General features: G+C 37.5%; 2 protein-coding genes and 1 long non-coding RNA gene across 6 annotated transcripts; all 3 read left to right on the top strand.

Moving 5' to 3' along the window:
- The first annotated feature begins 1,467 nt into the window (after nucleotides 1-1,467).
- LOC122134223 (E3 ubiquitin-protein ligase RBBP6-like) lies at nucleotides 1,468-8,534 on the top strand. 2 transcript variants are annotated; one of them, XM_042722863.1, is made up of 7 exons: nucleotides 1,468-2,450; nucleotides 2,878-2,977; nucleotides 4,105-4,138; nucleotides 6,652-6,693; nucleotides 7,967-8,055; nucleotides 8,136-8,232; nucleotides 8,391-8,534. In XM_042722863.1, exons 1-7 carry the CDS (start codon nucleotides 2,285-2,287, stop codon nucleotides 8,532-8,534), a joined length of 672 nt encoding a protein of 223 aa, XP_042578797.1. In that variant the 5' UTR covers nucleotides 1,468-2,284. The 2 variants fall into 2 exon arrangements, with proteins under 2 accessions (XP_042578797.1, XP_042578803.1); XM_042722869.1 differs by lacking the exons at nucleotides 6,652-6,693; nucleotides 7,967-8,055; nucleotides 8,136-8,232; nucleotides 8,391-8,534 and having other exon boundaries at nucleotides 1,474-2,450; nucleotides 4,105-4,604.
- Nucleotides 8,391-16,763, top strand: LOC109068734 (E3 ubiquitin-protein ligase RBBP6-like). The gene is made up of 11 exons (XM_042722853.1): nucleotides 8,391-8,530; nucleotides 8,667-8,838; nucleotides 8,916-9,019; nucleotides 9,122-9,477; nucleotides 9,594-9,666; nucleotides 9,809-9,869; nucleotides 9,960-10,014; nucleotides 10,099-10,473; nucleotides 12,498-12,617; nucleotides 12,705-14,573; nucleotides 14,663-16,763. The coding sequence occupies exons 2-11, from the start codon at nucleotides 8,787-8,789 to the stop codon at nucleotides 16,137-16,139; spliced, it is 4,542 nt and encodes a 1,513-aa protein (XP_042578787.1). The 5' UTR covers nucleotides 8,391-8,530; nucleotides 8,667-8,786; the 3' UTR covers nucleotides 16,140-16,763.
- A 687-nt stretch (nucleotides 16,764-17,450) lies between these two features.
- Nucleotides 17,451-21,443, top strand: LOC122137166. Of its 3 annotated transcripts, none has more exons than XR_006154660.1 (5): nucleotides 17,451-17,709; nucleotides 19,114-19,221; nucleotides 19,761-19,880; nucleotides 20,365-20,453; nucleotides 20,535-21,443. It is a non-coding gene; the product is annotated as an uncharacterized LOC122137166 (long non-coding RNA). The 3 variants fall into 3 exon arrangements; XR_006154659.1 differs by adding an exon at nucleotides 20,099-20,114 and having other exon boundaries at nucleotides 20,365-21,443; XR_006154661.1 differs by having other exon boundaries at nucleotides 20,365-21,443.
- Nucleotides 21,444-25,419: the final 3,976 nt, after the last annotated feature.

Genomic DNA, 25,419 nt, shown 5'->3' with positions numbered 1-25,419 from the left:
ATTATTATTAAATATTTTATTAATCCTTCACAGTAAATTATATTGTTACAGCAGAAGCCACAATTCAGTCCTTGCACACAGACATATCTACCTAACTAAACACCTAAAAGGGAATCTTACACTAAAAAGAAAACATAAAAACATGTAATACATTCCAAGACATAATACAAAAATAAATAAATAAATATATTAATAATTTATTATTACAGTTATTACACATTACCTGATAAAATACATTACACATTAAAGAGCCTTATAGCTGCAGGCAGGAATGATTTACCGTTCAGTCTTACAGTCTTTAATGTTATGCCTATTTATCTTTTAATACGTTTAGCAAAATTCCATAAAATGTAAATTCTCAACTAACAAAAAATTTTGGCTTTTGTTAATGAAACCAAGCAACCTGAAAACAATCACTGCATTTAAAACAATAAAAGTTTTGTGTAAACTATATATATATATATATGTATATATATAAAACCTATACTCCTGGGACCCATAGACTTTTGTTTTCTGTAGAGGACATTGTATTTTAGTGAATTTCTCCGAGACAATACATGCCACGGTGTTCAGTCTGTACAGAGCATATTCAGGGCTTTTTAGAGATATCAGATGTTTGGAGGTTTGATCATAAACACTCCCTCTCCTTGTTCTTTAAACATGACTGAACTTTAACAGAATGATCAAATTTAACACTCTAATGGAAATATGATAATGTTCTGTAATTAAATCTGGCTAATTTTGAAATTGTTTGTCATAAATAAATCTCAGAAAAATGTTATGAGGTTTCAAATCGGAATATGACTTTTTATGAAACAGGACATCATTTTTATGCATGTCTTCTGTAGAGGACACCAGGACAAACAACATGTTAATCAGGCATTATGGGGAGACACAACAAGTCAATAGAGAAAGAAATTATAGATCAATATTTCTATGACATTGAGATATTCTTATGAAAATGTTACTACTCCTATTAATACAACTCTTTTTTTTTTCATTATGGTTTGCCCCAAGAACATATTAATATGCAAATTAGATGCAATGTATAGATGCAATTTCTAGAATGGAAAAACAAATTTATGGCCATTTCATGAACATATTCCATAAAGTACAGTAGTGGGCTATATCAAATCATTCTTACATTCTCATTAACATAGTTGAGAGTCATCTTTGTACAAAGTTTGGATTAAAAAAAAATAGCCTGAAACCTAAACACTGATTGGTGAATGAAAAAATAAAACACTGGTTTTTCCTATAGGCTACATGCCTTTCATGTCTTGTGTATTTTTTATTATTTATTTATTTAGTTTTTTTTTTTTTTTACTTAGTCCTGGCGTCCTTCACAAATTTGTTTCTTATGCTCCAAGCAATGTAATAAAAAAAATAACAACAAATTCTTTTATTACTAACATCCCGCAACTGGTAGCATCTGCGCACGCGCACTCGTGGCTCCTCCTTCTTTGCCCCTGCGCTTCCAGCGGAAACCCCTTGAGTGCGTGGAGTCGTCGGGTTGTTTTCGCAACCGAATGTGGTCAGTACGTTGAAAGTGTGATTTAAACATCTCTGCGGTCGTCAGAGTTGAGGACGGAGCGACTGGATTACCGCGGCAGTATTTTGATAAAAGGAGAATCGTTCTGTATGCTGATTTTGTATTGGCGTTTTGTAATGGGTTTGCTTTAGTCTTTTGTTTTTGTATGTGTGAAGGACGCCATTTTGGGTTGATCACACTAGCTGCTAGCCACATTGTGTTTCAGGCCCTGCTTCAAACGACGTCGGTTGGGTTTTGTTGAATTTTGGACTGCACCGAACAAACATTCCGGAGGGACTTTGACGCGGACACTGGGGCGACGTATTTGACCGGACTCTACGGACACTGTTTGAACTCTGTATTTCTAAATCGGAGTTACGGACAGCTCACGGCTAACCGCCACACGGTTCTGGGACATTGAGAAACAGCAGGAGCGTTTCTGGCTTCTGCCGGGAAATCCCCGTGGACTTAGTCACTTGCGTCTTTGATCACAGTCTCTTTGAACACTTTTCAATCCGCAGTTATTCACGTGAGGCTAAATCCACACGACCTCCTTAGTGGTGGTGACTCTTAGTTTAAAAGAGTGTTGAGATGATGAGCAGACATGGCTGTTGTTCTTAAACTGTTAAGCTGATAAACTGACACTGAGTAAAGGGTGATCGCTGGGAGAGCCCACGCGGTCGTGCGCACTGTAACGTTAGTTGAGTTTGGTTGTGTGTGGTGGTGGTGTTTGACCACGAGGATTGTTTAAACATGTCTTGTGTCCATTACAAGTTCTCTTCTAAACTCAACTACGACACGGTCACCTTCGATGGCCTTCACATCACGCTCAGTGATCTGAAGCGCCAGATCATGGGCCGAGAAAAGCTGAAGGCCGCGGATTGCGACCTGCAGATCACCAACGCTCAGACTAAAGAAGGTAAGCTCGGCATAGAAGCGGTTTATACACTGTTTTAAAGGTGCTGTGAGTTAACAGAAACTAAAGTGTGTACGTGGCCTGAAAGAGTAGTTGTATGTGTTTGGGAAAAGGTGTTTATCGAGCTCGAAGCTAATCTTTGCTAACGTTAATGTGAAAAGGCTAAATCCTGATATCCCCGGCGTTGTCATTGTGTTACTCTAACGTCGAGTTTTGTTTGGCTAAGTCAGTTATGTTATGACTTATTATATTTGTGAATATTGCTTAAATGGAAACGTTTTTTTTTTGCCTGTACACTTGAGTAGTGAAAGTTAAATTTTTGTATGTAACGTTACGTGTGGTAGCGTTTCATACCTTTGAATATAGAGGACATGAACGGAAAATGTGTCACGTTGATTAATGGTCTTGTCATTCTTGCCTGTGTTTACAGAATACACTGATGATGGAGCCCTCATCCCCAAAAACTCGTCTGTTATCATCAGACGAATCCCTATTGGAGGGCTGAAGTCGACAAGCAAAACATATGTCATGTGAGTACATTAATACTTCAGCTCATTGTGAACATCTGCTGTGTGTTTGTATTTAGTTACATTTGAAGTATGTTATCAAATCAGAGCCTTTAGGTCTTATAAAACAACCCTATAAACAAAAATTGTCATTTACTTGTCCTAAAACTAATTCTAAAGTGTAAGATGTTTTTACGGTTCGTTATTCGCTAAGGATGTTCCCTTCTACTGAAGCTGTCCCATCTTATTTGCACTTCTGCATGTCTGAGCTTAATGTGCCATGATTGGACGCGAGAAACAATGATATTTTGAGTCTAGAGCCGCACGATTATGACACAAATCATAATAGTCGATTATTCCCTTGAAATTGTAATTGCGATTATTAATCACGATTATCACAATTTACATTGAATTATGTTTGTAGCATTGTTTGATGCAACTGCATGCCATATTTTATATGAAAAACTGAAAACACTAACTGAAAAACTTTTAGTGCTTTTCTATAGTATTAACCCTCAAATGTCAACTATACATCAGATTGGTCTCTTCTTTAAATTATAAAAAAGTTAAAATATAAATGGTATTATAATGTTATACTAAAACTAAAATAATGGGAAAAAACCTTAAGATAGCATGTAGAAAGAAAACTCATCTTAAGCACGCAGAATAACGTAAGTGGACTTTGAACGGTTATGTAATTGTGGCATCCGTAATTGTAATCGCGTTTAGACATTCGATTAATTGTGCAGCCCTGTTTGAGTCAAACCTGTCACATCCTGTTTATTTCCGTTGCATGGACAAGAGAATAGAGTAGTTGTCAGTGTTACTAATTTTCCCAACTACTTTTGAGTTCACTATAAAAAGACCATATGTTTTAAATGGTGATTGTTCAGTTGACAAATGACAATTTATTTGAACTGTTAGTTAAATGTCATGATGTAAAAGGGGTAACTGTAGCCTAATTGTTAGGATCTTAATTTTCCCAGGCATATTTTAAAAAACACATCTGTACATTTAGAGTCCTAGCAGAGAGTAATTGCCAACTTTAAATTGTAATGCAACTCATTTTAAAGTCATCAGTCTGTGATTGGGGGGGAATATAATTTTAATTTAGAAGTTAACCACTTTTTTTGTTGTTGTTTGTTTTGCAGCAATCGATCTGAACCAAGTGGATCTTCAAAAGCAGTATGTAAAAACACCTAATTTCCTTGTCTCATTACACACATTTTCAAACTCCTCAGCAGTTGCTTGGTCTTGAAATCATTTAGGGAACTTTCCTCATGCTCCTCGATGTTGTCTTTGAAACCTGTTTGGAGATAACAAAGTTTGTCGAGCTGAATGTTCATATTGTGTGATTCGCTAAAGCTGTTGCATTGATTTTCATGTTTTTATACAATTTCCAGTGTGTACAGAAGTCTGTGCGCATGCTAATACACTGTGTTTCACATTGAATAAGATCTCTACAAATATGAATTCTGTTGTACAGTGTAGTGTAAGATCATATTGATCTTTATAATTTTTTGAACATGGCCAATGTTCAGTTTGTTTGTCCTTAAAGTGACACATCTGTAAAAAGCTGTCTGTTTTTTGTTTTTAAATAAAAAATACATTGTGTTATTTATTAACTTCACCTTGTATGATACAGCTTCAATGTCTGACTACTCATGTTTTCTCAATTGCTATTATAAGAAACAATAGGTTAATTTAGTTGTGTGTGTAAATGTATGAGTGTGTGTGTGAGAGGTGTTGTTGTTGTTTTTTGTTTGTTTGTTTGTTTTAATAAGTGTATTACCTAAAACATAATGCCAAATTGCCTTCGACTAACTGAACATGTGAATTGTTTATTTTAAATTTTTACAATTTTTTACACACTATTTTTTCAGTGCTTGTTTTAGGAACTGGCTCCTGGCGTTTAATAGATAATCAAATGAAACTTGGCTCTCATCCAGTTTTAATGATTTAATTTTCATTAATGAAAAAATATACTTTTATTAGTATGTCTTAATTTCAATTTCCTGCTCTAGTTAAAACAGTACATAAGATTGAGTTATGTTAATTCACATTCTATTTTAAGTATACTGAATTTTATTTGTATTTTTTCCTTTTATAAGAGCTAATTGTTGTGTAAATTGTCTTGGCCTATATAGGTGTTCATTACTACAAATATACAGTTCCCTGTAGTATTTGATGAGAGAATAGTAATTCTAAATTTGAATTAATGTAACTTTTTTTATAGCCATACCTAAGAGGTGTTCTCTTATACTGTTTGTTGTAGCTTATTTTGTTATTTTACAAAAGCTGTAGGAAAATGAAAGAACATGGACCGCTTTGGATGAAATCTGACCGACTGTCAACACAATTGTGTAGTTGTATACAATACAATTTTCTTATTTTTGTCTTGTAGTGAGATTTTGTATTTTATTGTTAATTGGTAAAAGTCTATATCAGTGATTCTTGGTTTCAGCTGATATCTGTGTCATTCTGACATGGTGAATTATTTATTGTTATTTGTTAGTGGTTTTTGTTTTTGGTTGTTGTTTTTGTCTTTTTTACATGGTGAATTATGCTAAAAAAAAAAAAAAAAAAAAAAACAACAAAAAAAAAAAAAAAAAAAAACAAAAAAAAAAAAAAAAAAAAAAAAAAAAAACAAAAAAAAAAAAAAAAAAAAAAAAAAAAAAAAAAAACAAAAAAAAAAAAAAAAAAACAAAAAAAAATATGCTAACACTTTGCATTTTTGAATTATGCCTTTACTGTGTGACCAAAAATTGTGAATTGAAAAAAAAAAAAAAAAAAAAAAAAAAAAAAAAAAAAAAAAAAAAAAAAAAAAAAAAAAAAAAAAAAAATCCCAAAAAGTTGTCTTTTGTTCTAAAAAAAAAAATTCAACTTTTCCAACACACATTTTTTGAACATTGTACTTTAATGGCCCACATCAATCTGCCTTTTCCTATTTTAATCGTGTGACTTTGTACTTGTTTTCCATATTTGATGTTTTATTTAAAATGTTTGCAAAACAGCTACAGGGATCGCAGATATGTGACTACTAAACATATACTATGCTGTAATGCTTTACTGTTTATATATAAATTTTTTTGATGGCACTTGTAGTTTGCTTGTCTCACATGTACTTGTGTGATGCTGAGACCCAAACTACTTATGAAGGCAGTGACCCACCATGAGACACATTTTGTAGGACAGTTTTTTTTTTTTTCATACTGCGTATTTCATATATGGCCTGTTGTATTATAGTTATATTTTCTACATGAATAAATTGAATTTTTTTTTAAATGATTTACTGCAAGGTTTTACAATAAAACATCAGTATTTAATTCGCTCACATCTTTAAGGCCCTGTGTGTTCACTCACCATAGGTTTTTTTTTCCTATTAATCTTTCTTAGATTAAATGTATGCTATGCTACTTTCCCCACACTGAGTCAAAGCTAAGAAATATCCATTTATTGGTAATGACCTTAAGGTAAAATATGTAAGTATCTAATATACAGCCTGGAGTTTACATTATTAAACACAAAATTTCATGTTTGTCTGATAGGAATTGGTTTTAAATGTATTAATTGATTTGTGTTTGTATAGTGTTTATTTTGAAGACTTATTTGTCCAATTTCTTTCTGTTGGGCATGGAGTTGTGCCTTGTCATAGTGGTGAAACCCCTCTTTGTTTTAATGTTTTTTTCCAATGACAGATTGATGATTCTTCATCCATTTCACTGGCCCTGCTTTCAAAGGTATTTTAAACTCTGCAACTACTTGATGAACTCCACTCTACTATTTCTAAATTCATTCCATAATGTAGCCACAAGTGAGCAATTTTATGTCAAAAATCTTGTGGTTTGTCACAACCAGCTTGTGTTTATGTATGCAGAGAACATAATGTGAAATTATATAATACTCATTATGTGAAATTGAATGTTTTGCATTAGACAATCTTGTTTGTCAATTGTAATATTGATCATTTAGCATTTTATATATTCTGCATTTCAGTAATTACATTAATTTTTTTAAATGTAAGATTATAATAAGAATTGTTGCTGATATGTGCTCTGTTTTTTGTGCTAACTGTATAATTATGTTGAAACTAGTGTGAAAGCCTCGTCCTGTAAAGAGTGAGCTCATTGTCTTTTATCAGTGTGGAGTTGGAGTACCATTTAAACCTCTTGCCCACATGATGTTAATCGCAGGTGTTGGAGAGATAGAGAGATAGATATATACATTTTTTTTAACACTGAAAAATGAAGCACTCTGGAATGCTGTTATTATCTTTTGTGATCAAAGCCTGGGAATCACGCAGATTTTTTTCCCCAACTGTTTTTAATTCCCTCAATTTTTTTTTTTTTTTTTTTTTTTTTTTTTTTTGTGGACTTTTACAATGAAGTGTTTTTCTTCATACTGGACTTTAAAGACACCAGCAGCATTATGTACCATACTTTATATTGCTAATAGTTAATTTTCTTTATTCTTCGTGTGATGTCAAAATACTTCACAATATAGTGTAATTTTGGTACAGTTTAAATTTTAATTTTCAAGTTGATACTCTGAATACAGGAGATTGTGTCATTTCATTTTGCTTCTGTTTACTTGTTTTGCCATGAATGCATTGCATTTGTTGGTATGAATTCATCTGTATTCATCTGGCACATGCCCAAAAAAGAGGCACATTGCAATAAAATGTATCAAATGGAAAAAAAAATCTCTCAGAACATGGGCAATGCATGTGTGTAATTGGAATTAAGTCTTGCACATGTGGTCGTTCGTCTTTTGATTATGAATTTTATATTTCAGCTCTCTTGCTTTGGGTAATATAAAAAGTGAGTTGCCCCTTTGTTTCTCATTTTAAGGCCTGAGGTGGTACTCGTACTTCATTTTGTAGTATTTTTAAATATCTCGCACTGATGGAGGCAAGAAGCTGCCTCTTACAGGACAAGGTTTCAAAAATTTTGGCCTCAAGTGAACATTCCAAAATTTATTTTATTTGTGAAAACATTATTGCCTGTTAAACAGACAGCCAATCTTGCTGAAACAAATGCATCAGAGGAAGACAAAATTAAAGCAATGATGTCTCAGTCCAACCATGACTATGACCCAATTCAGTAAGTGTGCAATTCAAGACTTTTTTTTTTCTTTTAAATTACTGTTGGCATCAATTCTAACACAAATCTCTATTCATTAGTTATGCAAAGAAGCTTGTTGGTCCACCTCCTCCAAACTACACATGCTTTCGTTGTGGAAAAACTGGACATTATATCCGAAATTGCCCAACGAATGGGGTAATTGGGTTTTCATTACCACAGCTGCAGTAACATGACAATTGTTTTAAACTTTGTGATGTTTGCTACAGCTGTTTGCTTGTGTAAATGTTTTTAACATTAGTATGCTCATTTAGTCTGAAGAAATTTAATCTTGAATATCAACCGTGCGTTAGCAGGATCGAAGTTTTGAAGCTCCTCAGCGGATAAAGAAAAGCACAGGAATCCCTCGGAGTTTCATGGTTGAGGTTGATGATCCAAACAGAAAGGGAGTCATGTTGACCAACAGTGGAATATATGCCATTCCTACTATTGATGCGTGAGTATACTTGGCCTATTTGTAAGTGATTGTGTTGCAGGGTTATATTTTCATCTTTGCAGTTTAAAAAAAATCACGATAGGTAGTGACCTCAACTTGTCAATTTTGCTGACAACATTTTGCTTTCTGTGTTAAGGAGGCCTATGCCATTGGGAAGAAAGAGAAGCCACCATTTTTGCCCCAAAATCAGTCTTCATCCTCAGAGGAAGAAGATCCAGTACCTGACGAGCTACTCTGTTTGATCTGCAAGGATCTTATGACAGATGCTGTCGTTATACCCTGCTGTGGAAATAGCTACTGTGATGAGTGTACGTGTCTGTACAAACAAATAAAAAACAAGATCTGTTTTTGACCTTTGAAAGCCTACACAGTCTTTTGCCCGTAGGTATCCGAACGTGTTTGCTGGAGTCTGATGAACATGTTTGCCCAACCTGCAAACAATCAGATGTATCACCTGATGCTTTGATTGCGAACAAATTCTTGCGCCAAGTAAGAAATCCCTATCCTAATTTTTTTGTTGTTGTTAAACAGCTGTCTTCACCTCTAAGTTAATAGTAGAACATTAAGACGATTTATTCTTTCCAACCCCAGGCAGTAAATAATTTTAGGAATGAAACCGGTTATACCAAAAGGATTCGAAAAGCTGCAGCCTCTGCACAAGAAGCCCAAACACAGGCTCCTGCCCAGCGGCCACCTATGAGACTGGCAACCTCACGCCAGCAGGACCCTCTGATGGCCCATGTTCCGAGCTCAGCAGCTGATAGCACCCCTCCTCAAAGCACACCTGCTGCCCCTTTATCTCCTGTTAGCACTCAACAGCCCTCCAGCACCCCACCTTCTTCTAGCAGCTCCACTGTAAACAGCAGCAGTGCATCAGCAGCGACAAACTATAGCCCTGTGGTGAACTCTCCTCAACACTCTACTAAGCAGGATGACCCTCCACCGAAGTAAGTAATTTTCTAGCATTTCTAGAACTTAAGAGGATCTACTGGTTGTGTAAAACATTAGGTACTGGATTCAAATTTGTTTTATGGAGTTAATGCCCCTCCTCCTCCTCCTCCAGAGAACCAGAGGTCCCAGCATCTACTGTTGTGTCTTCATCAGACACACCTGTCCCGACAACTCCTATTCCAAAGGTATTACTCTTTTATAGTATGCTAAATATTTACTAATATAAGAGGATTACACAGACTAATAAAGTAATATCACATGAGTAAGAGTAGTTAAGATAAAAAAAAAAAAATTGATACTACCCCCCTCCCCCCATTTGTTGCCTAGGGATACCATGTCCCAGTAATTGGGAAGCCGAATATGCCTCAGCACCACATGCACAGATCAGGTAAGATACTATCAGCACAATTTCAGGTGTCTTTTTCTGTAGACTTGGCCATTCTTAATATTTAAGGGTTTTTTTTTTGTTTGTTTTTAGGGCAGGCAAGGGCTAGTGGACCAAGGCCGTCTGGAGGCCGTCCTGCATGGGATCAGTAAGTATCCAGAAGTGCATTCTTAAGACTGCAGTTTAATCCAAAAGAGACAGATACTTCACTCCAGTCTATTTGTCATATCAGGTCCTCAAGTAGAGGGAGAGCCCCTATTGAGAGACCACAGAGAACACAGCCTCCTCCAGTACAAAATCTTCCTCCTGTAGTCCCTCCAGTGTATGTGCCTCCTGCTCTTTTTCCTCCTCCTCCACCACACCCTATGCCTCAACCACCTGGTGGTGTACCACAGCAGTATCCCATACAGTATCCTCCAGGACAGCAGCCTCCCCCTCCCTACAACATTCCACCACCTGTATTTCCACCTGTCCCACCAAATGTGACGGCTCCATGGGTGCCTCCTGGTCCACAACCACCTATAGTCAACCCTATCTCTACTATGCCAACAGCACCTTTTCTATCCAAAGAGGAGTTTTACCGTCAGCAACGTAGACTGAAGGAAGAGTAAGTAGTTCTAACTTGTATATTAAGAAAGATATATTTATTAACATGGTTGGTTTGCACATTCCTCCTCCCATAATCATATATGGAAATGTTAAAGGTACCATTGATACAATATTTTTAATTGTTCTATGATATCTACATCTTATTTGGAAAGGTCATGAATAAAAATGTTGAGCTCTGCTCTGATTGGCTGATTCACAGTGCTGCTCAATGTTGAGCTCTGCTCTGATTGGCTGTTTCACAGTGAGGCTCATTTCAGTAGCTCACACAGCATGAAGGAAACACAGGGAAATATGTATATATTTCACTACTCTCTCTCGGAGTTATATCGTTGGGTAATTATACTGCATATAAAATGGGGGCATCAGGGAGGCGCTATTAATATATTTGAATGTATGATCGCTTTTTACTTTCACTTTCGAGATTTGTGATCTCACGTGCTCTGTGTAAACTACAGCAGAAGTACTTAACACATTTTACATGATCAGATGCTTGTCAGTGGTGCTCAGGATCTGTAAATCATTTTCCATCATCCGCCATCATTCTCAGTTATCTCTCCTTACTCTGTTTATGTGGTAAGTGAAATCTTATGTCCTGTAACAGGCTACCGCTAGCAAGCAACTAACCATGTCCCTTTAGTTATTTGTGTTCCGTGCCTTTCTGAATACTAGGGGTGCACAATAAATATTGGCCGATAATTAATGCAATCTCGTCAGTATGCACCTGATGGAATTTACCACTGATTAGGGAACCAGCTTTACTGACGAGATGTGCATTAATTATCGGCCAATATTTATCGGGCACCCCAACTGAATACAGACACCAACCCATCCCTGCACAGCCTGGAACATAAAATTTATTTCCATGATCTGACATTTTCACTATTATCCTTGCTTGTTTCTTCACAATACCTGCAAAACTTCTGATGATTCGGCTGTGCAGGTTCGGCTGGCATAGAACATGGGCGGGTATATGCAAATGTTGGGGGCGTAACTATTAAAGTCGGCATGAAACGGAAGTAGCGATTGTCTTTTTTTCTCTACTGTGACGTCTATCCGAGTGAAACGGCTTGAGGCAGATCTAAATGCCAGTTTGCAGTTAGTTGTGAGGCGATTTCACTTGATTCACCGGCGACACCCTGAAGAAATGAAGAAAGAAATGTTTTGTTTACTGAGGAAGATGACAACGAGGACAATCAATGGCACAAAACATGTCTAACAGTGCGTGAGAGAGACTGAATGCGTCCTCCATCAGGTTAAGTCATATTCATTAAAAAAAGTTTGCAATGTCCTAAGAGTAATGTTGTGGTAATATCCTAATATCCTTTCAACTTTTAAGGGTTGTGTACTCCTCCACGGCTTGTGTCAGCACGGGTCAATGCATTGATTTCTATAAAGTGAAGCATCAGTTTCAGTTTTTCTCCCAGCGTTTAGCCCTCACGTCACTAGCTCCACCCTTGCACCATAGCCCGTGACTGGGAGAGAAGAGGAGTTGTTTTGAGGGGGAGGGTAGGTTAATGTTTTTGATTAAAGATTACGAGGGCACATGAATTTGAAAAAAATAACGAAGTGCATGGATAAATTACTTATAATAAACACTGCAGTATTCCATAAAAAAAAAATAAGAATTTGTAATTTTGGTTTCATGGTGACTTTAATGATCCCGACTATAACTTCGCAGTCAGTGTTATGTTTTAATTTGACCATTTTTCAGTGGTCTTTTGCATGCAATAGCTATACATAAGAAGGTGGAAACAATGGTGTTTGAGGCTCAGGGTACATCATTTCCATGTACAGAACTGTTATTATTCAACTTTGCCAAGGTAAATACAGTTTTCCATTCTATGGCACCTTTAATATTTAGTGATTGTCATTATTTGTGTTTTTGAGTGTTACCTTGGAATTAAACCTAAAAATTGTGTGGAGTATCATTATTCTTCCCCCTCACTCATAATCATGTATGTAGTACTGAATTACCAAATTTTAACTACAAAGTTTTATTTCCTTTTTGTCTTTGATAAATAGTTCCCAATGTCGATTCGTTACCAGGGAGAAGTCAAAACTTGAGGAGTTTACCAATGACTTTGCCAAAGAGCTTTTGGAGTACAGAAAGATCCAGAAGGAGAGAAGGCGATCCTACTCTAGGTTAGGAAAATTGACAGGTGTCAACCACCAAGATGTAATTTTTGATGGATAATCAACTAAATTGCCTCGATTACCTTTCTTTTGCAGATCAAAATCTCCTTACAGGGATTCCTCCTACAGTGGCTCATCATATTCTTATTCAAAATCCCGCTCTCGGTCCAAATCACCACGCTCCTACTCTCGGTCAGTATCCCGATCTCGGTCAAGATCCCGCTCACGCTCTCGTTCCAGATCACGTTCCTACTCTCGCTCACCATATTCCCGCAGGGGCCGAGGTCGAAGCCGTAGCTATCGATCTAGGTCACGCACTCCAACTTACCATCGCTCCCACAGTAAATCACCATCATATAGGGGTCGGGAGATGAGTGGAATGGGAAGTGGAATGTATCGTTCCCGCTCCAGATCCCCTCTATATAGGAATCACAGTCCCAGCAAGAAACTCCCACCCCCTTCTCAAATTGAGGGCGAGCGCAAATATGCAGGGAGGTACAGAGAGCTCCCTCCTTATGATGCTAAGGCTTATTATGGCCGCAACATAGACCAGAGTGACCCCTATGAGAGAGAGCGATATCGAGAGTGGGAAAGGGAGTACAGGGAGTGGTACGATAAATACTTCAAGAGCTACGACAACCCACCAGGTAGTCAAATGCGAAACCGTGCTCCAGGCAGCAGAGAACCCTATACCCCTGAGCGTTTTGCTCCTCCCCGACCAAGAGAAAACTCCCCCTACAGCAGGGGACGTCGGGAGGATTATCCGCCGCCACCTCAGAGCCACGGTGTCCCACCGAGAAGCAGAGCAGCCATGACATACCAAGAGAAGTGTGCTGAGAAGTATGGGCACCTTCAAGTCAACGCCACTGGAGCAGGGAGAGGACTTAACAAAGAGTCTTTGAAACCTCTCAAGGACCGAGAACCTGGTGGAAGCACTGCTGCAGACCCCAAGTCTGTGAAGCATAAAAAGCATCGCAAAAAGAAGAGAGAAGATGGTGACCTCTTCAGCCACTCTGACTCTCTGGATGAATCCAGGAAAGACAATCGTAAAGAGGACTCCATGCTGATGAATTCAAGTCGTGACGATGCCACACCTGTCAGGGATGAGCCCATGGATAGCGCTGCAGTGTCCTACAAGACTACCCCTCTAAAGGAAAAGAAAGAGAAGACTAAAAGCAAAACTGACAAAGTTAAACGAAAGTCAGACAACAGTGGGCAGAAGAAAGAAGAATCAGGAAAGATGTCAAAATCTGCTAGAGAGAAAGAATCTGATTCACCACGAGATAAAGTGGCTCCCACTGAACCAGTTATTAAGAGAGTCAAAGACGAACCATCCCTCAAATCTGAACCAAGCAAACCTCAATCCTCAGAGTCCAAACTCATGCTTCCACGCAAGTTGATGCAGTCTAGGCCCATCAAACACCAGGAGCTGAAGCCCATCAAAGATGAGGTCAAAAACAAGAAAGAATTGGTGAAAGACCCTGCAAAGCAAGACAAAGGTCCTGTCAAAGATGGGAAGGTCCCTAAAAAAGAGCCAGAGAAGCCTGTGAAAACTGAGGAGAAGATGTCCGCTAAGACAGTTGATACTAAACAGGATAAAAAGAAACGTAAAGATGACAAGCCACCTGCGAAAGACCTAGATGTTCCTCCATTAAAAGTAGCAAAAATGGAAGTTGACATGGCCAAAAGCTCTCCAAAACCTAAAACCAGACCGGAGAGCGAAAGGCCAGTTGAAAAGGAGAAAGTAGCTATTCCGTCTCTGATGGATATTAAGCCAGAGCCTGTAAGAAAGATTAAAATCAACAGGGAAATTGGCAAGAGAATATCTAGCATTGATCGGCCAATTTCAGATGAGGACTCTGCTCATGCCACAGGAAAAGGCAGACTGGACAAGTCTAGAGGAAAATTAAAGAGGAAGGTTCATGCTTCCGATGGATCAGGGTCCATATTGGTTGATTACACCAGGTGAGATGATTTAAATATTGAAATACATGGCAACATTTATTTTGCTTAATCTGTACTATCAACGTATTCATATTTGTTGTGTTTGGCAGCACCAGTTCTACAGGTGGAAGCCCCATCAAAAAGCATGATGATAAGCTTGACCTAAAGAAGACTGTGGTGAAGACCCTGGAGGAATATACCAATGACAGCTCCACCCCTGCTGAGGATGAAATTGTCATGATCCAAGTGCCCCGTTCCAAGTGGGAAAAGGAAGACTATGAATCTGAGGATGATGATTCTAAGGTTACCACCAGAACCGGCAACATCAACACATCCAGCCCTGCTCCTTCAGAGGAGAACACTGCAGTGAAATCAGCCGGCAAGGAGTCTCCACATGCTGACAAAGCTCTGCCTGTAGCCAAAGAGGCAGAAGTCAAACCTGCCAAGGACTCCACATCAAGTGATAAGGAGAAAGATACTGACAAAGAGAAAGACAGAGAACGAGAACGAGACAAAGGGAAAGAAAGAGACCACAGCAGCACTGTAGATCGTGAGGTAACTGATAAAAGGAAGCCTAGTGTACCTAATCAGGAAAGAGAGTGTGTACAAGAGAAGGGCAGTGACCATGGCAGTGAACGAAGCTCCTCTTCCCAGTCCTCCAGAGATAGACAAGCTGACAGGTCTGAACCAACCTCTAGAAAACCAGCAGGAAGGGAGACGACTACAGGTGTCACCAGTAGGAAAGCAGAGCATAGAGATGATACAAGAGACCACTCAGGCACAAGATCAAAAGATGAGAGAAATCCACTCAGGAGGAGAGTATCACCCTCCCCACCCTCAAGGGTAAAGGACTTGCACACAGACTCTGGAAGAAAAACTCTTGATGCACCTCAGGAGTCCCAAAGTCCTAGTAGGAATAAGAGAGCATCATCGCAGAATGCCCCAGAGCCAAAACGAACAGGGCCAGAGGACCACAAAGGAGACTGGCCATGCAGTAAGGAGAGCCAGGGTTCTAGGCATTCTGATGTACGTCCCGCAAAGGACCGGGAACACAGGACTCCTCATAGAGCTTTGAATCCAGAGCCTAGAACTGATGCAGAGAAAGGTGGCACATATGGCGACCACATAAAAAACCCATCTGCACGCTCCACAAGACTGTCCTCAGATTTAGCAAGGGAAACAGACGAGGCTGCGTTTGTCCCTGACTACAGTGAAAGCGACAGCGAGACCTCAGACACTGAGAGCAAAATGGAGCAGAGAGGGCAAGAGAGGGACAGCAGTGGCAGCCAGAGTCCAAGCCCATCTGGAAGCCACGGACACAGCAGCAGCCCCAGCTCTCCAGGAAGTCAGGACAGCAAAAAGAAGAAAAAGGACAAAAAGGAGAAGAAGGAAAAGAAGAAACACAAGAAGCACAAAAAACACAAGAAGCATAAGAAACATACTAGTAATGAGTCTGAATCAGAGCTCAAAGTACAGAAACACAAACATAAGAAAAAGAAGTCTAAAAAGAGCAAGGACAAAGACAAAGATGACAAGGAAAAAGATGAGAGTGAGAGAGACGAACACAAGGCAAAAGTAATTGTTTAATTCATCTTAGGTTTAACCATTGGTTTAATTTACTCATCTTTAAGAAGCATTTAAAAAAATAAAAAAATATTGTTCTGCACTAAAGTTTAAGTACTGTTCAGATTTCATTGTGTGATTATTTCTCAATGGTTAAAGACATGCTTTTTTTGACCACGCTAATCCCCCCCATTGTAATAGAGTAGCTACTTTAATGATAAAGGTTATTTTATTTTGGGTTCTGAATTTTCATGAATGTGTTGGTTCTCATTTAAAGTTGTTGCGGATTCTCATTACATCATGGTTTTGCATTAAGGCCATCGTAGAGGAAGCACTTTAGAAATGTGAATGTGATTTGCAAAATTTGCAAGAGTTGCAAAAGCCCTTTTGTACCTCATTTCCTGTATGTTTAAGTTGGAGAGAAACATATCATTATGACAGTATGAAAATATTGTTACAGAGGTAACACAAGAGTGGTGTCCAGCCATTGGGGCACACAGATTTACAAAGTGTATGTTTTTGCACTGTGAATATCTCCTCTACTCTTTCATTTTCTTCTAATTCACCTTCATAAGAGTAATTTAAATTATCTGCTGAAATGGAATTGCATATGTTTTGAGGGTAATAAATTTTTGCAGGAAATATGAATGGTCTCTCATTTTGTTTATTTTCAAGCCTGGGTAATAAATATTACTTAGGAATCATAGATGACTGTTCATAGTTGTCTTTTAAAATAAAGTTCGTTATTGTAGCTGTGTTTGACCAGTACCAACTATTACATTTTTGGAAATGTTTAAGCTTAATATTTAATTGTCTGATATTTACTTGTAATTGGCTGAGATGCTCTTTTTCTCAAGGGGCGCCACACCCATATGATATATATGGCTATACATTTGAAATACTTTTTATTGCCTAGGCCAGTTTTCTTTCATTGTTACTGATTTACTGTCATGGGCACGTGGAGCCTAAGTGAAATGAAACTCATGATGACCTTTCACCTGATGATCTCATCCCTGATTATCAAAAAACAAAAACATAAACCATATATTTTCGCAATTGTGTGTTTAATGTCTTTACGTTTCATCAGTAAAAACGTTTGTTTTATGCAGCTACAGCTATAGCTGATGCTTTTGTCCATATTTGGGGTTTCGTGCACGTCATGAGTTATTACTTCTATGAGTCTGTTTTGGACTTTCTGCGCGAGAGCGCCCTTCGACTTCCATTATGAATGAATACACTGCATGAGAGTGTTCAGTTACAGTTACAACCCCCCCCAATATTTCAACATGAAAATCACAGTAGATCAAATGAAAAATATGTAGAATTCAATTATTTTTTAACAATAATTTTGTTCCTAATCAAATATGAGTTTGTCATAATAAATCAGACAAAAAATATCCCCCCCTCCATTGAACCGATTGGTAACGCCCAACCAATGAGTCGCACTTTCACCAAAACAACGCGAGTGGCGTTTGAATGTGAGAGCACACGGGTAACGTTAGCGCCAAAAATGAAGAGAAGTGCTGCACAGCGGACTATATTTAACTGCTGGTCAGAGAGGGATGCAAAAAAAAAAACATGTACTGAGAAAGAGGTATGAGAATATTGTGTAATAGCTAAGTACACACCACATATATTTTAGCTAGCTAATCCATTGCAATGTATTTAGCTATAACTATCAGTATAACAAGTTACCAAAGCAGCTGTCTGTTTTGCTAGTTTATTTTTTCAGTAGTGTCTGTAATTATCAATGACAAAAGTATTCACATCGGTGTTTGTTTTCTTCCTAAATTAATCTGACTTTTGAACGAATTGGATGAATGAACGATTTAAGTGGTTAACTCGTTAAAACAGTGAAACTGGCGGTTTCAATACTTAATTTCTTTCTTTTGATAATCTCTACTATGTTAGAATTTTATGAATGATGATTATTATACACAAATTTCATAACGTTATGAGGTGTATAATCTCTTAACATGTTTTTATAACAGATTCGAGGTAGGGCTGGGCGATGTATCGCATGCAATTGTCACGCGCATTTCGTCAGTAAAATGCGCGTGACAATTGCATGCGATACATCGCCCAGCCCTAATACGAGGTAAATAAAGCAGCAGGGTAGAAAAGTCAGCAGAGGGAGAGGAGGAGCAGGTGATCAGGTAAAGAAGATGCCATTCAATCAATAAAATAAAACAGGAAACAATAGACAGTTGTTCAAGAGCCGATGTGTTTCCCTTTAAAAAAAAATTAAAATGCATTAAGGTTAAATGTAAAATCTTAAAATAAATGTCTAAATGTTGTATCTTTCATATTTGTATAAGCAAGGAGCACAGCCGTGTTCCATGTGCCCCTTTTACACTTGGAGCACATGCCCCTCCAAAGGTTTCTGCAAGGCCCTGCTTCGAACATTTTAAATAGAAACAGTAAAACAATCAAAAATATAAAATGTGACAAAATATTAAACTATTGTTTAACCACTGCAAGCAGAAAAAAAGTTATTACTAGATTGTGTAGATTTCTAAAATTAAACCGACATTCCTCAGTCTGATATTTATGCAAAATACCCTTTGAACTGAGAACACGGTGGATGTGTTTCCTCTGTCAGCCACTTGAGGACGGCAGACATCTTATATCTATACTCATTAAAAAAAAAAAAAACACCTGCAGTTGACGGATTGTAGTTCTCTGTGGAGATCATGCTGGAATCATGCAGGAAAAAACAAAAACAAACAAAAAGCCCACAAGACAGGGCTGGATTCCTGTAGTCTAGGGTTGTATTTATGGTTATTGCATTTAATATAGGTCTAGGCCTGTCTGGAAATTCAGGAATGTAAAATTGGGCAAATGTAGTTTGTGTAAGGCTTGTCTAGAAAAGTCCATTCCCACTGGATTCATAATTTTAAACCCATATAATGAATACATTTAAGAATGAAACCGACACCTCATCGTTCCTCGTCGGTGCAGCACAGCAGCTCCCCCTCACTCCGGTTTTATGCTACAGGCCTAACCACAAGAGGGCGTACAAGGTTATTCACCCCGGGTTAAGGTGGCCACCCCACCGAAGCAGCATTTTGTTGAGAAAAATTCAGAGAGCAGTCAAGTATTCAAGGTTTGGTAACATTCTCACCCTAAAATGCACATTTTAATCATATTTGCCCTCCTCATTGGGCAAATATAAAGGGCAAAAGGCACGTTCTGTTTAACCCAAACTGATGAAAAAGATGGTGCTTGACGTTGACACTAACAAACAAGCTATAGCCTATTGATGTCATTGACTTATTATTTTATTATTGATTCTTCTTTGATGCCTGAGCTCTCTTTTCAGGTCAGTTGAAGATCATTTTATAGTTGACCCAAAATGTATTTCCTAAAGTATTACAACTTTTTAAATGCAAAAGACAAAAACGTTTTGCAGGCACACGTCCAGGCACCAATGCTCATAAAATAACTAAATAATAATCAGCCTCATGTATTTTGTTAAATGAAACAAAGTAAACACGATCACAAAAATCCATCAGTTGATATTGAGCTGAAAAGAGAGCATTCCTTTGGTGAGTTGGCACAGTGTTAAATGTTTGGCACCAGCATTTTATATGTCCTGTGTGTGTCCTCACAAGAGGGTTTGCCCCCTCATGCTGTTGCTTCCAGTTTCCTCCAGTCTCCCCCTGCCGCCATGTCTGGCACTGCTATCACTGTGCTGAGTGTGCTAGTCTGCTAAAACCTCCTGCCATTCACTGCGCCCTGGGAGTCCTTTCTGCTGGATGCTAGGTAAGGGCAAACACTCAGCCCTTTACTTACATACATACACATTCCGAGGGAAAGAACGCTGGGAGGGGATATGGGCCAATCACTCTTTTTGCATAAGAGTATTAGAAATACAGTTAGTACAGATTATACGGTGTGAGATGCAAGAATACAGGGCAACTTTGCCCATTTACCAAATGGTGCAGTTGATGAGTTTCTGTTTGTTCTTGAATATTTTCCAGGATTTGGCATTATGTGGTGAGTAAAATGCGTCTTTGGTTTTTTTTTTTTTTTTTGTCTGTGCCTCACTCATCTGTGATTTTTAAGTCTTGTTTGGTTCTGTGTCCAAGCTCCATGCCAAGTCTGCCTCATTAAAATGAAGCATATGCAGATCTGTCTTGTTTAATTGTGGTGACACTTATTTGTTGTGTCTGGTCTTCAGCAATTGGTGAATGTGCGAGTATGTTTCTAAAGGTGGACGTTTCTGTTTTTCATTACTCTCTTTCAGGAAATCTCAGGTGAATATATGTTTTCGCATGTATTTTCAAGACAGTCTCATCTTTGAAGATTGAACGCTTTGAGGTTGCTCGTGGGGAGGTGCTGCTTCGCTTAAATTGCCTCATGTGTTTTCATTTGTCTTGCGATTGATTCATTCATCTGTTTTTGTGCCTTTGCCAGTCGGATACCTGCATCTTATCCCTCCATTTACTGCATCAGCACTGCTACACATGCCAAAGTCGAGCTGTATTGCGCATGAGTATGCCAGAACATCCTCTGGCAAACATGGAGGTTCATAAGAGCTGCTGACTCACATGACTCACAATACAGCAGCTTCTTTAATGAATGTGTCTGGTCTGGCTGTAGAGCTCTGCAGGGCTCTCCACTCACCTGGCACAGACACACAGATTCAGTGCCAGCAGCATTCTAGTAGCCTCCATATGTTTGGCCTGTCAGACACGTAAAATATTCCACATACTGGCAGTGACTCTGTCTTTATCACTTTTTCAATCTATCCCTCACAAGAGCCAAAAAAACTTACATGGGATTGATTTTAAATGGATATTTTTTGTTCCTAAATCCAGTAACCAATGGCTACTTTTAATGTAGTACGGGTAACTATTACCGAACAAAACATGAAAACTGACTATGAATTGGAAAAATTTATTCTGTATTTGGCACAGGAAAGCCTTACATGTATTGTTGCAGTAAGTGTATATAAGTTTTTGTTGTTGTTGTTGTTGTTGTTTGCAATAGAAGATATCAGGTGAATTTACTCACTGATTTCAAGTAAATTTTAAAGCAATAAACCCAATTATAACAATCCCCTTGAAGGAAAGATTTGTGTCATTCTAGTCACTAATGTGAAATTGTCACTTAAAGTGGAAATTTGGCATTTTTCAAATATCGGCATTAGCCGATAAGTTTTTCTGCTTGGCCGATGTGTTCGAGACTTTTTTTTGAATGTGAGCCGGACTTTTATTTTGACGGCGCTGAGAAAGGCAGCACCTGAGCGCATACAGCTGACATTCTCCCTCTTGTTCTCTGTGGTCATTAACAGTTCTGTCTAATACAGATATAAATCTGTCTAATAATCAGATAGAACAGATAAACAAACAAATTAATGTGTACAAAAAGTATTATAATGATTGGTTTTATATTATTAGTAATAGAAAGGCAAACATTATAATACTTTCTCGTTTGCCGTCAGCATTAAGCAAATACGCATTTATATAATTTAAACAAATCTTTGAAGATTGAAGATGAATATTTAATTTCAAAAACCTTGCAAACTTAGTCGAATCCAGCTGTGACATCTTGTGATGTGTGCATTTTTATCCAGCATGATTGCGTGATTTCAAACTATGCTACGCTTTATGCATTTGCTCACCGTCATATTCATGTCCTATTCACTGTGTGCTGTATGTAAAATGAGTGTTACCCTGGCTTTATTTGAAAAATATGATTCCCTATGCAAACAAACTTCCCAGAATATTGAGTGCCCTGTTAGTTACAGTGTTTACTTCCTTTTTAATTATATTTTTTATTAAATATTTATTTATTCGTGAAAAATACTTTGTCATCTAAAGTATAAGTATGTTTACTTTACACATTTATTTTTTAATCCATTGTCTAATGATTTCAAATTTCTTAAATATTATATATATATATATATATATATATATATATATATATATATATATATATATATATATATATATATATATATCAGCTATTGGGACTCGGTGCTTTCCAAGATATCGGCATCGGCTGTCAAAAAAACAATATCGGTCGACCACTAGTCACTTTCAAAGTCCTTATGCAAGCAGTCAAGAACATCTGTAATTGGGCTCACTTTCCAAACAGAACATGACTGAATGGTAATATGTTGTGTTGTGTCAAAAACTTTTAACATTTCTGTTAAATTTATTTTGTAATATTTTATTGCTGTAACCATTAAAAGCAGACTGCCAGGGGGTTACTGTAAATGCATGCGCCCGCTGGGCACCGTTTTCCTGATGCCACCGATGTGCTGGTTGTGCTGATGGCTTGGGCCCGTCATCGCAGCTTGCAGCTATAATTTGTCATTGTTTTCTCTTCCTGTCGTTCTAAATCAAGATGAGGTTTCAGAGCTCCAGCAGAGGGGAAGATTATCTTATAATGAATTTTGGACCGGTGCTCATACAAAGTTATTGTTTGGTTTCAAAAGTATTGAAATCACAAGTCATGATATGGTCTATTTTTATGTTTGTTTGTTTTTTGTCCTTTTCAAAAATTAACACGTCACTATGAACTATAATTTTATATAAAACAACTCTTTAAAGATTACTCTTTTTATGTTCCACAGGATGGATAACAGCATACAGGTTTGGAATAACATGTCATTTTTTGATGGACTATCCCTTTAAGCAAAATATACCAACTCCTAGTGTGCCAAATGTAGTGAACGATGCAGAGAAAGACTTCTTCTGCCTGATGTGTGTAAACACAGGACACAGAGTTTGAAGGGTGCATCATAAAGATTTCAGAATTATTTATCACAAATTGAAATTTGATATTCTTTACTGTTTGCACTATAAAATAGCATGGAAATAGGTTGATTGCTTAGACTCAGCTTGACTGGTGATGTGGAACTAAATCAGTGCTGGATGGCGGTATTGTCTTTTGTGCATAGGTTCATACCAGGCCGGAAAGCACTATTATGTGTGCGGTTGCTTAAGTGTTATTTGAGCTGCTGCTGCTGGCTGTTTCTCTGTCTGTATCTGTATCTACAACAGTGGCTGCACTGGTGAGAAGCACTGATTGCATCTCCTGTATGCCACCACTGCTGCCTGGCCCCGCCTTTGACCAGAGCTGTGCGCAGAATTTCAATGAGCTTTGTGAAGGAACGAGACGTTGTCTGCCTCATCGTTTGTGTCTGGTTGGTTTAATAGCTGGTTCTGATGTTGAGAGTTTTATACAAGCTTAACGTTCCACTAGTTTATTTTATTTTGCACACTCTTAGAGAAAAAGGTACAAAAGCTGTCACTGGTGTACCTTTTCAAAGGGTACAAATATGTTCCTTTAATGTGCTTGCATGCACCCTTTAGGGGTAAATAAGGTACAAAGGTGTTCCTTTTTGAAAAGGTACCGCCCAATTGACAGCTCTTGTACCTTCTTTTAGAGAGTGCAAGGCAAACAGTGATGATTGAAGGGACAGGCATTCCTTAGATGAATTTAACAGAACCTGACAGGAATATGTTCCTGTCTTATATCACCTTAAATGCAACAGAAAGAAAAAAGAAAGTTTTACGTTTTAAGACATTTGAAAGGTTTTAAGAATTACATTGTTTTACCCCCATTCTCTTTAATGCATAAGAATCTTAGTCTGAAATAAATAAATATATAAAAACATAAATGCATACATACATAATGTTGGTTATATGTTGATATCGTATTGAAATTTTAAAGTTTCAAAGGGGTGAGATTTTTTTAAAATAGTTTTGAAAGAATGTTCTTATACTCACCAAGGCTGCATTTATTTGATCAAAAATACAGCAAAAATGCTAATATTGTGAAATAGTTTTACAATTTCAAAAGTTAAAGGGATACTCCATCCCAAAATCACCATGTTGTTCCAAACCTGTAAAAGCTTTGTTCGTCTTCAGAACACAATTTAAGATATTTTTTGATGAAAACAGGGAGGCTTGAGACTGTCCCATAGACTGCCTAATAAATAACACTGTCATGGTCCAGGAAAGTATGAAAAGCATCGTCAGAATAGTCCATCTGCCTTCAGTGATTCAACTGTAACGTTATGAAGGGATGAGAATACTTTTTGTACACAAAGAAAACAAAAATAACAACTTTATTCAACAATTCCTATCCTCTGTGTCTCTCCCAAATTAGCGTAGTGCCATTTTGACAAATCTGACTAGTACGCGGGCGGCGTACGCTATTCTGTGTCAGCCGTGTTGCGCTGTTGTCTTTCGAACCAAAGTGTGAATATATGTAAAAAAAAAAACGTGTGCTTGTGGCAGGTTTGAAACGACATGGGGGTAAGTGATTAATGACAAAATTTTCATTTTTGGGTGGAGTATCCCTTCTGGTGGTAATATATTTTAAAATGCAATTTACTCCTGTGATGGTAAAGCTGAATTTTCAGCATCATTACTCCAGTCTTCAGTGTCACGTGGTCCTCCAGAAATCATTCTAATAAGCTGCTGCTCAAGAAACATTTCTTATCATTATCAATGAAAACACTTCTGCTGCTGTATATTTTTATAATTCTTTTTAATCTTTTTTTTTTAATAGAAAGATCATGAACAGCATTTATTTGAAATAGAACTGTTTTGCAACATTATACATGTCTTTACTGTCACTTTTGATCAATTTTATTCATACTTGCTAAATAATATTCCTAACCTTTAATTTATTTAGTAATTTAATTCAAGTATTCCAGTTATGAAAACCACTTTGAGAATGAAATTAGCAAAAAACAGAAAAACAAAACATGTTATCAAATATTATTTATATTTTTATATATATTTTTATTTTTTTATTTATCATAATTTATAATATGATATCATTTTTAACATATTTAAAGTAAAGAGACTTTATTGTCATTGTACCGTTGTGCAAAACAACATTTTTGGGGGGGTATCCCGCATTCTCAAATATTCACATAAAACAACAACATAACAATAAAAATATAAATATGAAAATGTCAATATTGATTAAAAGTTAAAATAGACAGTAAAATGATAATCTTATGGAAGGTGACTTCCAATCTCATGCACATCTTTTGACTGCAGATTGATGCCCATCAGATCATTTGCTCAGCAGCACAGCAGATTGCTTTAGATACACCAGGTTTGGACATAATAAGTGTTGGGGAAGAGCAGAGTGTCAGAGCTGTTAGCTTGGTGCATAACAGTGTGGAAAAGCATCTATGTGTGTTTACACAGTGGAGGTCTAATAGCCTCTCACCCTGAAGCAGATGGAGCTAGTACAGGGACAAGTGTATCCGGTCTCAAGGTATCCAGTGCATGTGTGACGCAGTGTAGAATGCGTCTCGCAACAGCTC

Source organism: Cyprinus carpio, chromosome A3, assembly GCF_018340385.1.
Source record: "Cyprinus carpio isolate SPL01 chromosome A3, ASM1834038v1, whole genome shotgun sequence".
NCBI classification, from domain to species: domain Eukaryota; kingdom Metazoa; phylum Chordata; class Actinopteri; order Cypriniformes; family Cyprinidae; genus Cyprinus; species Cyprinus carpio.
This window is presented reverse-complemented; position numbering and strand designations above follow the sequence as displayed.

What these genes read in the sequence shown, in the direction of transcription:
- LOC122134223 (XM_042722863.1), top strand. Translation starts at nt 2,285, where the DNA reads ATGTCTTGTGTCCATTACAAGTTCTCTTCTAAACTCAACTACGACACG. An exon ending in CAAGTGGATCTTCAAAAGCA is followed by an intron (nt 4,139 to 6,651) that starts GTATGTAAAAAC and finishes TTCCAATGACAG; the next exon opens with ATTGATGATTCTTCATCCAT. An exon ending in GAAATTGCCCAACGAATGGG is followed by an intron (nt 8,233 to 8,390) that starts GTAATTGGGTTT and finishes GTGCGTTAGCAG; the next exon opens with GATCGAAGTTTTGAAGCTCC.
- LOC109068734 (XM_042722853.1), top strand. Translation starts at nt 8,787, where the DNA reads ATGACAGATGCTGTCGTTATACCCTGCTGTGGAAATAGCTACTGTGAT. An exon ending in CAGGATGACCCTCCACCGAA is followed by an intron (nt 9,478 to 9,593) that starts GTAAGTAATTTT and finishes CTCCTCCTCCAG; the next exon opens with AGAACCAGAGGTCCCAGCAT. An exon ending in CAACGTAGACTGAAGGAAGA is followed by an intron (nt 10,474 to 12,497) that starts GTAAGTAGTTCT and finishes TTTGATAAATAG; the next exon opens with TTCCCAATGTCGATTCGTTA.